Below are 16,166 nucleotides of genomic sequence, written 5' to 3' on the forward strand. Positions count from 1 at the left end.
TGAACACTGAAAAGTACATTTCCTGAAGAAAATGTGGTGTGCTTGCTAGCTTGTTTTAAAGTATGCATGATTTTGAAATAAGTTATAGTAGTGGTAGTGTCTGCAGTAGTATTGGTGGTGATCGGTTATAGTTGAAAAAGTAGGTAGATTAAAAGATTGATTGATAGGATAGGATAGCCTGAACATGTGAAAGTTGGTAAAGTGTCTCTAGCATGAACGGTTCAAGAGTAAAAATTATTGTTGGTGGGTAGTATATGCTAATTTATGCACATTTAAGTAGTTATAATTTTTTTTGTGCAGACCAGAGCTAGCTAGCTAAGCCCAGGACCAGAGCTAGTGCAGAACAAATCAGTAGTTGTGGTCAGTATTTGTGGTCAGTAGTTGTGTAGTTGTGGTCATTAGTTGTGGTCAGTAGTTGTGTGGTCAGTAGTTGTGTAGTTATGTGGTTGTGTTGCAGGTTATTTGGGCCATGCAGTATGGACCTGGTCAGTAATTGTGGTAGTTGTTGGTCATAAGTTGTGTGGTTCAGTAGTTTTGTTGTAAGTAGTTTTGGTCAGTAGTTGTGTGCTTGTGGTCAGTAGTTTTGGTCAGTAGTTGTGGTCAGTAGTGGTCAGTAGTTTTGGTCATTAGGTTTGGTAAGTAGTTGTGTGGTTCATTAGTTGTGGTCAGTAGTTGTGTGGTTGTGGTCAGTTGTTGTGGTAAGAATTTGTGGCCAGTAGTGGTCAATAGTTTTGGTAAGTAGTTGTGTGGTTCAGTAGTTGTGGTGAGTAGTTTTGTGGTTTTGATGAGTAGTTTTGGTAAGTAGTTGTGTGGTTCATTAGTTGTGGTCAGTAGCTGTGTGGTTGTGGTCAGTAGTTGTGGTCAGTAGTTTAGGTCAGTAGTTGTATGGTTCAGTAGTTGTGGTCAGTAGTTGTGTGGTTTTGATCAGTCGTTTTGGTAAGTAGTTGTGTGGTTGTGGTCAGTAATTGTGGTTAGTAGTTGTGGTCAGTAGTTTTGTGGTCAGTAGTTGTGGTCAGTCGTTTTGTGATTGTGGTCAGTAGTTGTAGTCAGTAGTTGTTGTCAGTGTCTAAACTACAGTTGTTGTGTGTGAAAGTGATCGGGTAAAATATGAATCAAGTGAACGGAGACAGCTTCGTTCTATCCAATCAGAGAAGCAGGATCAACATTCAGCCCGCTCTTCTCTTTACAGACAGGCAACCTAGCCAGTTTAGTTATTTAGAGCACGGGCACGATCCTGAGAAGGAGGAGAAGCTAGTGATCATTAGAAATACTCTATGTATCGTTCCAGGTCATCCAGAATGGAGAAACATTAGAAATGTTCTCTGTATCGTTCCATGTCATTCCATAATGTAGCTATTTTGGTATATACGTCTCCCTGAAATCGTATTCTTTCAAAGAATAGCTGTCGTGCTAGCTGTTCGGTCCGAAACAGAGTTACAAATCATGGGAATTTGTCACGCTATGAAGACATCTCCCTCTGAGGCACGTGTTGCTAGGCAACCACCATGCAGTTGCCTTGGCAGGCCTGCTCCCTCCACGGCTAAAGCCAGTGTGAGAAACTTCCTAAGAAACGTTTGTATTATGAAACTAAATAAATACTGCACTCTGACCTACAAAACGTATTTGCTAGATTCATGTTAGTGTTGCTAGACAAAGCAAGGAAACTTCAAAATGTGATGCAGTTTTATTGGAATTTGCAGCTCAGATTTGAAAAGCAAAGAAGTGGAGGAAGATTTCATACGCTCTAAGTTTTTGTTTAACTTGTTGGGGGAGTGGTCAAAACGGCAGTTGTTTGGAAAAAGTTGGGGAACATGTGTTAATACAGTTATTAAAACAGCTGTAATATTGGATCGGTAACAGATCATTCTGTTCTGATTTCCATTTTCAATAGCAGGGAAGTAGACCAAGATGTCATACCCTTTTTGTCTAGGTTGTTGGATAAGTGGTCAAAGTAGCTGATTTGTGTCAAAAGTTGCATTGTTGCATTTACAGTGAATGGGTTGTTGGAAGTGATGATGTCACAATGGGGCCTTTAGAATGCTGGAAAAAGTCCCATGAAAGTGAATGAAGAGGGACAAAAAAGGACAAAAAAGCATATTAGTTTAAAAAGTCTAAAAGACAGCAAAAGATTGTATGTAAACAACTCAATCCAGACCAGTCTACACTTTTTAAAGTTTGAACGGCGTTTCTAGCTTAAATGGTGTAAGAGGAGTAGCATTCCAAATTATAATAATAAGAACAAGTATGTTGTAGATTTAAAGCAGGGACTCTTGCTTCGCAAGCCTCATTAATAATAATAATAATGATAATAAGAGGAAGTATTTCGAAGATTTAAAGTGGGGACTCCTGCTTCGCAAGCCCCATTAATAAATCCCCAGGTATTGATGGAATTACATCAGAATTAGAAGTCGTCGTCGTCGGGTGAGGTTGTGTCTCTCTCTGGCGGGAGGTAAGCTTGGCTTATATGGCTTATATGGTGTCGAGTAAAGCTTAAACTATGTAGTTAGATTGTAGTTAGGTATTGTAGGTAGTTATCGTGGGTTATTGTATGTAATTATTGTAGATATTGTATTCGGCTGAGCCCGGTGAAGCACGAGGCTAGCTAACCCGCTACCTGGACTAGCTAGCGGGTGGCTACTGGTAACTATTAGCAACTGTGGATAGTTGTTTCACGCTTGAGAGTGCCTGTAATTACGCCAGCTAGCTGCCTACAATAATTACATACAATAATGCCTACCATTCAGCTGTTTTTCTAACCTCATTGTCTGAAGCGTTAACGTTAAGTAGTAAGTAGCTACTGTGCTCCAATGTAGCTAGCCTGTTGCTACCTGGATAGCTAACTAAACAATAGCTGGAACGACCTAGCGAACAGACGCGAACTGGCTGAGTCATTTCAGTAGCTAGCTTTGCACTTGGCTAGCTAACAGTAGCTGCTAGGGGTAAGTTAAAACCTACATTTGTGTTTTGTTTTTTACATACTGGTAGCCAGAGTCGTTCAAGGGAATTCGGGACATGGGTGACTAGTTAACGTTAGCTTGGCTCTCTCTGTGTGTTCGTGCCATGGGTGGAGGGGTTTTTTCGTTGGCAGAAAGCAATGGCTAGGTAGTATGCTAACTATTCTAGCTAACTAACTGGCTGAATAAGTTGACGACGGACTCGCTCAAGCTGTCGGGACTAGCCCACAATGTTAGACATGGACACATATGATCTGCTTGGCGTGTTGACACACTGGTGGTTTGTTGTGGCTGAGTATTGGTGCTAAACCGTGTTGTTGGAGCCTGGCATGCTAGTTGGCTATGGCGTCATAGACTAGGTGCCCTGGACAGTTTTCACAGAAGAATACTGTACCAAGTTAGCTAGCTGAATAAACTAAGTTAGTCTATTCCTAGAAAACATTGAACCGCTGTAGTTTACAACAATTATGGTTTCTGAGGTGGAAGTTGGGAGAGTTATATTTGGGTGTTTCAGTGAAAGGTAAGTGAGGGAGGCCCCGCTCTCTCGCTTTCCCAGATGTTTAGTTCATTTCATTCCGATCTCCTTTGCATTATTGTAGCCATTTTCTGTAGCCTGTCAACTATGACTCTGTCTATTCCTGTTCTCTCCTCTCCGCACAGGCTATACAAACGCCTCACACCGCGTGGCTGCTGCCTCTCTAACCTGGTGGTCCCTGCACGCCTTACCCACGTGGAGTTCCAGGTCTCCGGCAGCCTCTGGAACTGCCGTTCTGCGGCCAACAAGGCAGAGTTAATATCAGCCTATGCTACCCTCCAGTCCCTCGACTTCTTGGCGCTGACGGAAACATGGATTACCACTGAAAACACTGCTACTCCTACTGCTCTCTCCTCGTCTGACCATGTGTTCTCGCATACCCCGAGAGCATCTGGTCAGCGGGGTGGTGGCACAGGAATCCTCATCTCTCCCAAGTGGACATTCTCTCTTTTTCCCCTGACCCATCTGTCTATCTCCTCATTTGAATTCCATGCTGTCACAGTCACTAGCCCATTCAAGCTTAACATCCTTGTCATTTATCGCCCTCCGGATTCCCTTGGAGAGTTCATCAATGAGCTTGACGCCTTGATAAGTTCCTTTCCTGAGGATGGCTCACCCCTCACAGTTCTGGGTGACTTTAACCTCCCTACGTCTAACTTTGACTCATTTCTCTCTGCCTCCTTCTTTCGACTCCTCTCCTCTTTTGACCTCACCCTCTCACCGTCCCCCCTACTCACAAGGCAGGCAATACTCTTGACCTCATCTTTACTAGATGCTGTTCTTCTACTTATCTCACTGCAACTCCCCTCCATGTCTCCGACCACTACTTTGTATCCTTTTCTCTCTCGCTCTCCTCCAACACTACTCACTCTGCCCCTACTCAGATGGTAATGCGCCGTCGCAACCTTCACTCTCTCTCTCCCGCTACTCTCTCCTCTTCCATCCTATCATCTCTTCCCTCTGCTCAATCCTTCTCCCTCCAATCTCCTGATTCTGCCTCCTCAACCCTCCTCTCCTCCCTTTCTGCATCCTTTGACTCTCTATGTCCCCTATCCTCCCGGCCGGCTCGGTCCTCCCCTCCTGCTCTGTGGCTTGACGACTCATTTCGAGCTCACAGAACAGGGCTCCGGGCAGCCGAGCGGAAATGGAGGAAAACTAGACTCCCTGCGGACCTGGCATCTTTTCACTCCCTCCTCTCTACATTTTCTTCCTCTGTTTCTGCTACTAAAGCCACTTTCTACCACTCTAAATTCCAAGCATCTGCCTCTAACCCTAGGAAGCTCTTTGCCACCTTATCCTCCCTGCTGAATCCTCCTCCCCCTCCCCCCTCTTCCCTCTCTGTGGATGACTTCGTCAACCATTTTGAAAAGAAGGTTGACGACATCCGATCCTCGTTTGTTAAGTCAAATGAGACTGCTGGTCCTGCTCACACTGCCCTACCCTATGCTTTGACTTCTTTCTCCCCTCTCTCTCCAGATGAAATCTTGCGACTTGTGATGGCCGGCCGCCCAACAACCTGCCCGCTTGACCCTATCCCCTCCTCTCTTCTCCAGACCATCTCCGGTGACCTTCTCCCTTACCTCACCTCGCTCATCAACTCATCCTTGACCGCTGGCTATGTCCCTTCCGTCTTCAAGAGAGCGAGAGTTGCACCCCTTCTCAAAAAACCTACACTCGATCCCTCCGATGTCAACAACTACAGACCAGTATCCCTTCTTTCTTTTCTCTCCAAAACTCTTGAGCGTGCCGTCTTTAGCCAACTCACTTGCTATCTCTCTCAGAATTCTTGATCCAAACCAGTCAGGTTTCAAGACTGGTCATTCAACTGAGACTGCTCTTCACTGTGTCACGAAGGCTCTCCACACTGCTAAAGCTAAATCTCTCTCCTCTGCTCTTGTCCTTCTAGACCTGTCTGCTGCCTTTGATACTGTGAACCATCAGATCCTCCTCTCCACCCTCTTTGAGTTGGGCATCTCCGGTGCGCCTCACTCTTGGATTGCGTCCTACCTGACCGGTCGCTCCTACCAAGGGGCGTGGCGAAAATCTGTCTCCGCACCACGTGCTCTCACCACTGGTGTCCCCCAGAGTTCAGTTCTAGGCCCTCTCCTATTCTCGACACCAAGTCACTTGGCTCTGTCATATCCTCACATGTCCTCTCCTATCATTGCTACGCAGACGACACACAACTAATCTTCTCCTTTCCCCCTTCTGATAACCAGGTGGCGAATCGCATCTCTGCATGTCTGGCAGACATATCAGTGTGGATGACGGATCACCACCTCAAGCTGAACCTCGGCAAGACGGAGCTGCTCTTCCTCCCGGGGAAGGACTGCCCGTTCCATGATCTCGCATCACGGTTGACAACTCCGTTGTGTCCTCCTCCCAGAGTGCAAAGAGCCTTGGCGTGACCCTGGACAACACCCTGTAGTTCTCCGCTAACATTAAGGCTGTGACCCGATCCTGTAGGTTCATGCTCTACAACATTCGGAGAGTACGACCCTGCCTTACACAGGAAGCGGCACAGGTCCTAATCCACGCACTTGTCATCTCCCGTCTGGATTACTGCAACTCGTTGTTGGCTGGGCTCCCTGCCTGTGCCATTAAACCCCTACAACTCATCCAGAATGCCGCAGCCCGTCTGGTGTTCAACCTTCCCAAGTTCTCTCACGTCACCCCGCTCCTCCGCACACTCCACTGGCTTCCAGTTGAAGCTCGCATCTGCTACAAGACCATGGTGCTTGCCTACGGAGCTGTGAGGGGAACGGCACCTCCGTACCTTCAGGCTCTCATCAGTCCCTACATCCAAACGAGGGCATTGCGTTCATCCACCTCTGGCCTGCTGGCCCCCCTACCTCTGCGGAAGCACAGTTCCTGCTCAGCCCAGTCAAAACTGTTCGCTGCTCCGGCACCCCAATGGTGGAACAATCTCCCTCACGACGCCAGGACAGCGGAGTCACTCACCACCTTCCGGAGACACTTGAAACCCCACCTCTTTAAGGAATACCTGGAATAGTATAAAGTAATCCTTCTACCGCCCCTTAACCCACACCCCCAAAAAAATAAATAAAAAAAAAACATGTTGTAAAGTGGTTATCCCACTGGCTATAAGGTGAATGCACCAATTTGTAAGTCGCTCTGGATAAGAGCGTCTGTTAAATGACGTAAATGTAAATGTAAAAATGGTATTAGTTATTCTCTGAACAAATAGCTCCCTTCCTACTTGAGGTCATTTTAGAGAGTATTAAAAACAATGTTCTCCCTAATACAATGAATTAGGGTTTAATAACACTGATCGCTAAGCCTAAAACAGATGTGCTTCTCATCAATAACTGGCGTCCAATTTATATTCTTAATAATGACTATAAGATATTAGCCTTACAAGTGTCAAAGATAATTAAAGAAGTCCTGGATGCAATCATTGATGAGACACAGTTTGGCTTTATGAGAAACAGACATATCTCTAACCATGTCAGACTAGGAGGATAGCTTTATATTATTTTATTAATTTCATAATGCATTAGACACAGTAGAGCATCAGTTCCTCTTCAACTCCCTTAAGAAATGTTGCTTCGGGGACTTTTTCTCTAGGGCTATTAAGACTCTATACGAATGGTAACAGCTCTATCAAACTGAAACATGGCACTTCACCTAGATTTGAGAGGAATTAGGCAAGGTTGTCCTATCTCACCTTATCTGTTTTTTTTTGTCACCCAACTTCTTACAAATTCTATTAATAATAGTCCTGTACAAGGTATTTCCATAGCTGGTAAATAAATTATTATAAGCCAGCTGGCTTACGATACTACACTTTTTCTGAAAGATGCTAGTCAGATTCCCATATCAATCAATGTGATAGAATCTGGTCTATGTTTTAACATTAATAAATGCGAACTCATGGCTGTCAAAGATTCTGTGACACCCTCATATTGTGGTATTCCACTGAAAGAAGAACTTATATACTTAGGCATAAGTATGCTTAGGGTGTTGTCCTGTTGAAAGGTGAACCGTCACCCCAGTCTGAGGGCCTAAGTGCTCTGGAGCAGGTTTTCATCAAGGATCTCGCTGTACTTTGCTCTGTTCATCTTTCCCTCGATCCCTCGAGCGTTACGGACAATTCCTTCGACCTCATGGCTTGGTTTTTGCTCTGACTTGCACTGTCAACTGTGGGACTTTATATAGACAGGTGTGTGCCTTTCCAAATCATGTCCAATCAATATAATTTACCACAGCTGGCCTCCAATCAAGTTATAGAAACATCTCATGGATGATCAATGGAAACAGGATGCACCTGAGCTCAATTTCAAGTCTCATAGCAAAGGGTCTGAATACTTGTAATAAGGTACTTGTAATAAGGAATTTCTGTTTTATATTCAAAATAAATGTGCAAACATTTCTAAAACCCAGTTTTTTTGTGTTTAGATTGATGATGAAAATATGTATTTAATCCATTTTAGAATAAGGCTGTAACGTAACAAAATGTGGAAAAAGGGAAGGGGTCTGAATACTTTCCGAATGCACTGTAGACCGTACCCATTACATTAGGAAAACTTTTATAATGGACACATGATTATGGGGGCTTCATTTTCTGGACTTTTCTACCTTAAATTATACTTTTAAGATCAATTGGATAAAACAATTCCAAGAAGACCCACTTCTATGTGGAACTTTATCCTCATCATGTCTTCTCAAATTTGGGGGCCTTAACTTCATGTTCGTTTGCAATTATAATATTGACCAAGTTCCAGTGCAACTCTCTGCTTTTCATCGGCAGGTTTTATTGTCATGGTCTTTAATTTATAAGCATAATTTCTCTCTGCACAGATATTATATCTGGAATAGTCGGGACATATTGTATAAAAACGAATCTTTATTTTTTCATGTTGGTTCCAAAATATGATTATATTGGTGAACCAACTTGTAAATGCAGAGGGTCTTTATTATCACTCGACAAGATCCCTGTAACACCTAAAGATTTTGCAATCGTTTTAGATGCCACTCAGGTGTTGCTTTATTATTGATGAACATGTCAAGACCTGACCCTCAGAACTTAACTTCGATTACCCCTGTTGACTCACCAGTAGGAAAGGTTTGTTTTTATTTTGGCCCGTACAACAACAATAGAGCTATGTGTGCCTTGTTTCAACAGGATGTTGTATCTATACCTTAGGTCATGCCTTAATGGAATCGTTTTATTGATCATAACTTACTACATCTGCACACACTGCATATAGATTTTCTATTGTGTTATTGACTGTACGTTTTGTTTTTGTTTATTCCATATGTAACTCTGTGTTGTTGTTGTTTTTATCACACTGCTTTGCTTTATCTTGGCCATGTCGCAGTTGTAAATGAGAACTTGTTCTCAACTGGCTTAACTGGCTTACCTGGTTAAATAATCTACTGATAAAAAATATGTAACACAGATATATATATATATATATATATATATATATATATATATATATATATATATATATATATATATATATATATATATCTGTGTTACATATTTTATAATTGATAATATTTATGAAGATTTTATCATATTATGGAGAGATGTACTGCTTGGATTCCTTACCTACGATATAAATAATTTGAAAAAAAAGTATGTAATTAATTTAATTATTATTTGGGCCAAATTTCATATTCACAAATGTAAATTAAAAATAAAAATTAAAAAATACTTTACAAAAGGAAATTGAACAATATGTTAAGATAATGAAATACTTTACCAACAAAAAAGCTGTTAAAATTATAAATGTGTGTATATCACATAAGGTCTTTGCGTAATATGTTATTGTACCCCCTAGCTCAACTGTCCTTTGTATACTCTTTATGTATACTTGTGTACCTTTGTAGTGATTTATAATAAAACATTATTATAATAATAACTTGTAGCACCATGCCTACTTCCTGGTCTTGCACATTTTAATACTTCACCCATTCAGTTTAAGGAATGGACAGAACTTGCCCCGTGTTGGTAATCCTGCCTTATCCTTCTAGCCTTTCTGGAGAAATTCCTTGGGCGCCATTCCTACTTTTCAGACCGCAGACACAGCAATATAAACTGCAAACAACATGACGATTTGAGGTCATCTTAGAGATCTGAGAGGTAGGTTTTGAAGGGGGTTTAAACTTTCTTAGCGTAGAGTTCTTGAGACTTTCATGTATCAACTTTAGAAGTTCTGCACAGTGTTCTTCTCAAATTAAAGTGATTTGCATAATGCATAGAATGAGAGAGAGATTGCTTTGAGAGACTAGTCAAGGCTCATATCACCTCTACCTTACCTGCCACCCTATATCCACTTCAATTTGCTTACCGCCCCAATAGATCCACAGACAATGCAATCGCCATCACTCTGCACACTGCCCTATCCCATCTGGACAAGAGGAATACCTATGTATGAATGCTGTTTATTGACTACAGCTCAGCATTCAACACCATAGTACACTCCAAGCTCATCATTAAGCTTGAGGCCCTGGGTCTGAACCCCGCTCTGTGCAACTGGGTCCTTGACTTCATGACGGGCCGCTGATCCTCAATACTGGGGCCCCACAAGGGTGCGTGCTCAGCCCACTCCTGTACTCCCTCTTCACCCATGACTGCGTGGCCAAGCACGCCTCCAACTCAATCATCAAGTTTTCAGACGGCACAACAGTAGTAGGCTTGATTACCAACAATGACGAGACAGCCTACAGGGAGGAGGTGAGGGCTCTGGGAGTGTGGTGGCAGGAAAATAACCTCTCACTCAACGTCAACAAAACAAAGGAGATGATCGTGGACTTCAGGAGACAGCAAAAGGAGCACGCCCCCATCCACATCGACGGGACCGCAGTGGAGAAGGTGGGAAGCTTCAAGTTCCTTGGTGTATACATCACTGACAAACTGAAATGGATCACCCACACAGACAGTGTGGTGAAGAAGGCGCTACAGAGCCTCTTCAACCTCAGGAGGCTAAAGAAATTTGGCTTGGCACCTAAAACCCTTACAAACTTTTACAGATGCACAATTGAGAGCATCCTGTCGGGCTGTATCACCGCCTGGTATGGCAACTGCACCGCCCGCAATCGCAAGGCTCTCCAGAGGGTGGTGCGGTCTGCACAACGCATTACACAGGAGCAAACTACCCGCCCTCCAGGACACCTACAGCACCCGATGTCACAGGAAGGCCAAAAAGATCATCAAGGACATCAACCACCCGAGCCACTGCCTGTTCACCCCGCTATCATCCAGAAGGCAAGGTCAGTACAGGCGCATCAAAGCTGGGACCGAGAGACTGAAAAACAGCTTCTATCTCAAGGCCATCAGACTGTTAAACAGCCATCACTAGGACATTAGAGGCTGCTGCCTATAGACATAGACTAGAAATCACTGGCCACTTTAATTATGTTTACATATCTTGCATTACTCATCTCATTTGTATATACTGTATTCTATACTATTCTATCTTAGTCCATGCCGCTCTGACATCGCTCATGTATATACATGTATATATTCGTAATTAATTCCTTACTTAGATTTGTGTGTATTGGGTATATGTTGTGAAATTGTTAGATATTACTTGTTAGATATTACTGCACTGTTGGAGCTAGAAGCACAAGCATTTCGCTACATCCGCAATAACATCTGCTAAACACATGTATGTGACCAATAACATTTGATTTGATTTGATTTGAGGAGGTGAGGTGGAGTTTTGAGGAGCTGGGGTTTCATTCCAGAAGACTAGCCAACGTTCTTTCAGGAGCCTGTGGTCTCAACCAGCAGGACAGGGTTTTTCTGGTACTACCCAGTGTTCCAGAGGGTGCCTCGTCAATGTGGTCCATCTCAAAACAGGTGAGCTGGGAAAGATCTAATAATGACTTGCGTAAAATTCAATATTATTGAATAGAGTACAAGAGTATGTTGATAGGATCATTGTGGTCCAAATATATGGTATTGATTGTCCAGAACATTTTATCAGATGTGTTGCAAAGCAACAAATATACATTTTTGGTGCAATACAATACTATGTTTAAGCTTTGGAAGCAAAACACTTTTACTTACAATGCTGGTATTATCTGATTGTTTAATGTTTCCGCTTATTTATTTGTCTGTACTTATTACAAGTCCCTAAGACCCTAGTTTTGTCCCCTCACAGGTACAGTCCTGCTACCAGGCACCTCTCAGCTGACAGCCAGGGACATGCTCCACCGGCTGCAGACCTCCGAGGCCCACTGTGTTATCACAGACGAGTCCCTGGCCCCCCTGCTGGATGCCGTGGCCTCTCAGTGCTCCAGCCTGCAGCACAAACTGCTGGTGTCCCCCACGAAGAGAGAGGGATGGATGAACTTTGGAGATCTGGTGAGATAATGATAATAACTTAATCAGAAGAGAGTTTCATCATAATGGCTCAATTTCACTTTGTCTGATCTATTGGTTGATCTACACCTTTGATTGCTTGTTATTTTCATAATTTCGGTCAAACTTAAAATAACACCTTTCTCTCGCCATAGTAATGCTTCTAGCGACCATGAGTGTGTAGAGACTCGCATTTATGACCCTATGACCATCTTCTTCACCAGTGGGACCACAGGGTCACCTAAGATGACCCAACACAGCCACAGCAGCTATGGGATAGGTCTCACTGTCAACGGTAGGTAGTCCCGCCATCATAATCATAACCTTAACTACAGCCAAAACCCCAACACATCCATAACATAACCACAACCAGAGCACAACCATAACATGGGTTGAACTTAGATTGCACTGACACTAATTGCTTTGGACTGAAACCCATTTAACTGAACCCTAATTGAGGTTTGTCTCTGTCACCCTCCTTCCCTCCTTCTCTCCCTCTCTCCTGTCTGAGTGGAGGTACTGGTTTGGCCTGACGGAGAGGGATGTCCTGTTGAACATGTCAGATACAGGCTGGGCCAAGTCTGCCTGGAGCAGTGTCTACGTTCCCTGGGTGTCTTCATCCATAATATGCCCTGCTTCGACAGTCACACTGTACTAGAGGTGTGTGTGTGTTTGTATGTATGTGTGTTCATACACCATATGGTCTGAAAACACCTATTCCCTTACCTTACCTCTTTGATGTCAGCACATTTTAGGGAAATGTATTGCTTCAGATCTGCAAGCACTAAATTTGACCACTAGAGGGCCCTGCATGACCATTCTCACTCCATAGAACCCCTCTCAGACATGTCTTCTACAGCAGGTTTGTCGTGGCTTTGTTAATACTGAATGTAGAGGGAAATGTTACTATTTCATGTCATACAGATACTAATATTTCATGTGTTTTTCTTTGAAAACTCTCTCCAGCTACCCCATATCCACATTATGCACGGCTCCAACTGCTTATCGAAAACTAGTGCAAGAGGACATGCCCAGGTATTTGCTTATACAATGACTAAATAATGGTCACTTTTAGATTAAAACCAAATCATTATTGACATTTGAGACATCTCTTCTTGTCAGGTATAATTTCAGCAACTTGCAGCATTGTTTGTGTGAAACTGTGAGTTACGTTTGAGAAGACAGGTTTGAGAAGAAAGGTTTTAAAATGATCAAAGCCGGGTCTTTTGGGAAGGCTTCACCAGCGTATGATATGCAGCTAGGTGCAGTCGACTGACCACATTGTGTCCGTAGCACAGCAACAGTATTGGAGATTATCAAAGTAAATCATTCATTTATGTGATGTGTGCTAAACCATCAACAAAAGGTGTCAATGGGAAATCAATAAAGTTGCCCAATGGAGTGGAGGGGAACCTTTTCCCTCTTTACTGAATACACGGTATGTAGGACCACTTCACTGCAAGTCAACTAGATGCCACTAGGTCTCCCTGTCTGTTTTCTTCCAATAGGGATTGATTAAATATCCACATGATTTATTGATTGATTGGTTTTCTTGATTGATTGATTGCTTTATTTATTGATTGATTGATTGATTGGTCCTTCTATTTGATATTGATTTGAACCTTCTGGTTTGTTTCCTTGTAACTTAATGTTGTAATATTTGTGTACACATCCATGCAGTGTGACCCTGTGCGGACAGAAGAGTGCTACATTGGGGACTTCTACCTGACTGGATATAGGTTCGTCATGGATGAGGATGGCTACCTGGGTTTTGTGGGTTGAGCTAATGACGTCATCCTCTCAGATGGGTAATACAGTATGGTTGAGTTCCTGTCCGACTAGATGTGCAGGCGTTGCATTGCATCAACCAATGGTTGCTTGCCAAGTTATAGACTGCAGTCGGGCATCAGATTTCTAAGTCATCTGATGTGGTTAGCTGATTATGTTAAATACCAACCCAGGCGTTGTAAGATTTGGTATCTGTCTGGAATGTAGTCGGGCAGGAACTCAACCTATATCTATGGGGCACAAATGTAAATGGAAAGTTCTTCTCAGTCCTTCTGAGTCTGGGAAACTGAACGAAAATGGTTGACTATGTCTAGGTTGGTTGTTTAGGTACCATATTGGTCCCTTTGAGGTGGAAAACGCTTTGATAGAACATCAGGCTGTGCAATATATGATTCCACAGATGTGCAATATAATTGCTAACCTGCCGAAGGTGTTCTTTTTATTTTTAAAACCAATATGACTGAGTTATCACCAAGCATGTTTGTCATGTGCAAAGGGTTGGTTTCCCGACACTCTACATTAGTTATAATTTAATTGCACTATAGACAAGTCAGCCGTGGTCTGCAGCCCTGATCCTATCAGAGGTGAAACTGCCATGTCCTTTTGCAATATTACAACAACAAAGAAATTACTTCAAACAATGAACACTGTTTTTTCCACTTGTAAATATAAATCAGTGATTTATATAAACAAATTAAGACACAAAGCAAAGTAATAGTACTAGAAACATTAACATCTAGTTCTATAAAAAATAAGAAATGAGGCCACTATTCCCAAGTATCTACTATATAAACATACAAACCTGTGTGTGCGTGTGTGTGTGTGTGTGTGCGCCCCATTATTCACAGTCCATTTAGTTATCCCATGTTCCTCAGAGGTCTTCTACTGAAGTCTACCACTTTGCATGTTCTTCTTCTTCTTCACACACTTGTTGGTGTTGATCCAGTCCAGGTATTGTGTGACGTCTGTGTAGACCCCTGGGAACTGGACCATCTGACAGCCCACACTCCAGGACACCACCCCCAACAGCATGGTAACATACACCAGAGTTCCCCCAAAGACAGAATACTTAAAGTATATACATCTTTTTTTTCTCTAGTCTAGTTGTTAATCTGTAGGTGATTAAGTGGAAGCAAGATTTCCAACCTTGTCTCAATCAGTCCATCCCTCTCATGGGCCATTGATAAATGTATTTGTAACTTGTGATACTGTCTTTTGTATGTATTTGTATTTTTTGTAACATTTTACGTACAAGCTGCTATTTCCCTGTTTTGCCATCTTGCCAGGTCGCCCTTGCAAAATAGATTTCTAACCTCAATGGATCTTACCTGGTTAAATAAAGGTTAAATAATTTTTTTTATAAAGTATGGCCATTTGATGTTTTGAGTAGCAAGTTCTAATTTCTCCCAGCAGAGGGAGACCTCTACACATTTTGCCATGACTTTTGCCATGTTAATATGATATCTGAGTGAGTGACTAACAAAATCAGTGGGCGACCCCCAGTCGGTAATTCAAGCATGATTACTGCAAGTTTAGATAGCTGGCTAGACTAGCTTACCAATCTATTTGAGTGAATGTCAGTGATTGACATAAGAGATAAACTGCTGATGCACAACCAAATTTCAAATTGCACCTTGTGTATTCTACTATTCTAACACTCAACAGCAAATTGAGACCCTGACTGAGTTAAAAAAAAAAAAATGCAGGGGCCCTAAGTGGTTGCTTATGTCGCTTATGCCTAGGGCCAGCCCTGGTCCCCGGAACAGAACTTAATGTGTGTGATAATGCCTTCATAGGAGCTGTTACTGTGTCCTGTATATGAAGTTAGCAGCCCTCAGTAGCCCGTGTAAGAGGCGTCCCTTCTCTGGTTAGACCGAACCCAGACACCATGCAGTTCTGGCCAGCCTCTGCCCTGTCAGAAGGCCCTGGAAGCTCCACCACTCCCACCCTGTCCCCTAGCATCGCCTGCCGGATCAGCTGTGACAGAGGTGGAAAGAGCTCTTCATATGTACAGTACAAGGGAAACCAGGTGCATTTTTTATGCTGGATACCAGATAACCAAACTATTACCAGATAACCAAACTAATGCTACAGAATACTATGGCCATGTGAAAAATAAATGGTAGAAGAGCAGCTGTGTGCAAAGTCTACTTCCAAGTGTTTTGAAACAAGATCCTGTGATCAATCTGTGACTTGAACTGAGTTTCCCAGTGTGTGTGGCATGTACCTTGATCAGCATGATGTCATGGTTGATGACATAACTGCCGTTGTACAATGAGGTTCTGCAGATATGGCCCACCTGAATCCTCTGGCTCCTTTGACCCCTCACCGACAAGTTCCCACTGCCCAGGTCCATCGTCATCCTGGAGGGTCTTTGGGTTTGGGGGAAAAGCATATCAGACTGGGTATAGGGACTTAGATTAAGCAGATTAAGCTTGAACCAGTAACCCTGCATTTAAAGGGAAAGCACACTACCTCCTGTGCCATCATTTCCAGAACTCTTGGCAGGGGCCATACCTTGCTGTACCGGCAGGCTGTAGCAGTGACGACC

General features: G+C 42.9%; 1 protein-coding gene across 1 annotated transcript; it reads left to right on the plus strand.

Moving 5' to 3' along the window:
• The first annotated feature begins 7,383 nt into the window (after positions 1-7,383).
• LOC121581358 (acyl-coenzyme A synthetase ACSM3, mitochondrial-like) lies at positions 7,384-13,609 on the plus strand. The gene is made up of 6 exons (XM_041896875.1): positions 7,384-7,401; positions 11,168-11,323; positions 11,612-11,837; positions 11,985-12,126; positions 12,344-12,437; positions 13,508-13,609. The coding sequence occupies exons 1-6, from the start codon at positions 7,384-7,386 to the stop codon at positions 13,607-13,609; spliced, it is 738 nt and encodes a 245-aa protein (XP_041752809.1).
• Positions 13,610-16,166: the final 2,557 nt, after the last annotated feature.

This window comes from Coregonus clupeaformis, chromosome 14, assembly GCF_020615455.1.
Source record: "Coregonus clupeaformis isolate EN_2021a chromosome 14, ASM2061545v1, whole genome shotgun sequence".
Classification (NCBI taxonomy): Eukaryota; Metazoa; Chordata; class Actinopteri; order Salmoniformes; family Salmonidae; genus Coregonus; species Coregonus clupeaformis.

What these genes read in the sequence shown, in the direction of transcription:
- LOC121581358 (XM_041896875.1), top strand. An exon ending in TGTGGTCCATCTCAAAACAG is followed by an intron (nt 11,324 to 11,611) that starts GTGAGCTGGGAA and finishes CTAAGACCCTAG; the next exon opens with TTTTGTCCCCTCACAGGTAC. An exon ending in GCAGTGTCTACGTTCCCTGG is followed by an intron (nt 12,438 to 13,507) that starts GTGTCTTCATCC and finishes ACATCCATGCAG; the next exon opens with TGTGACCCTGTGCGGACAGA.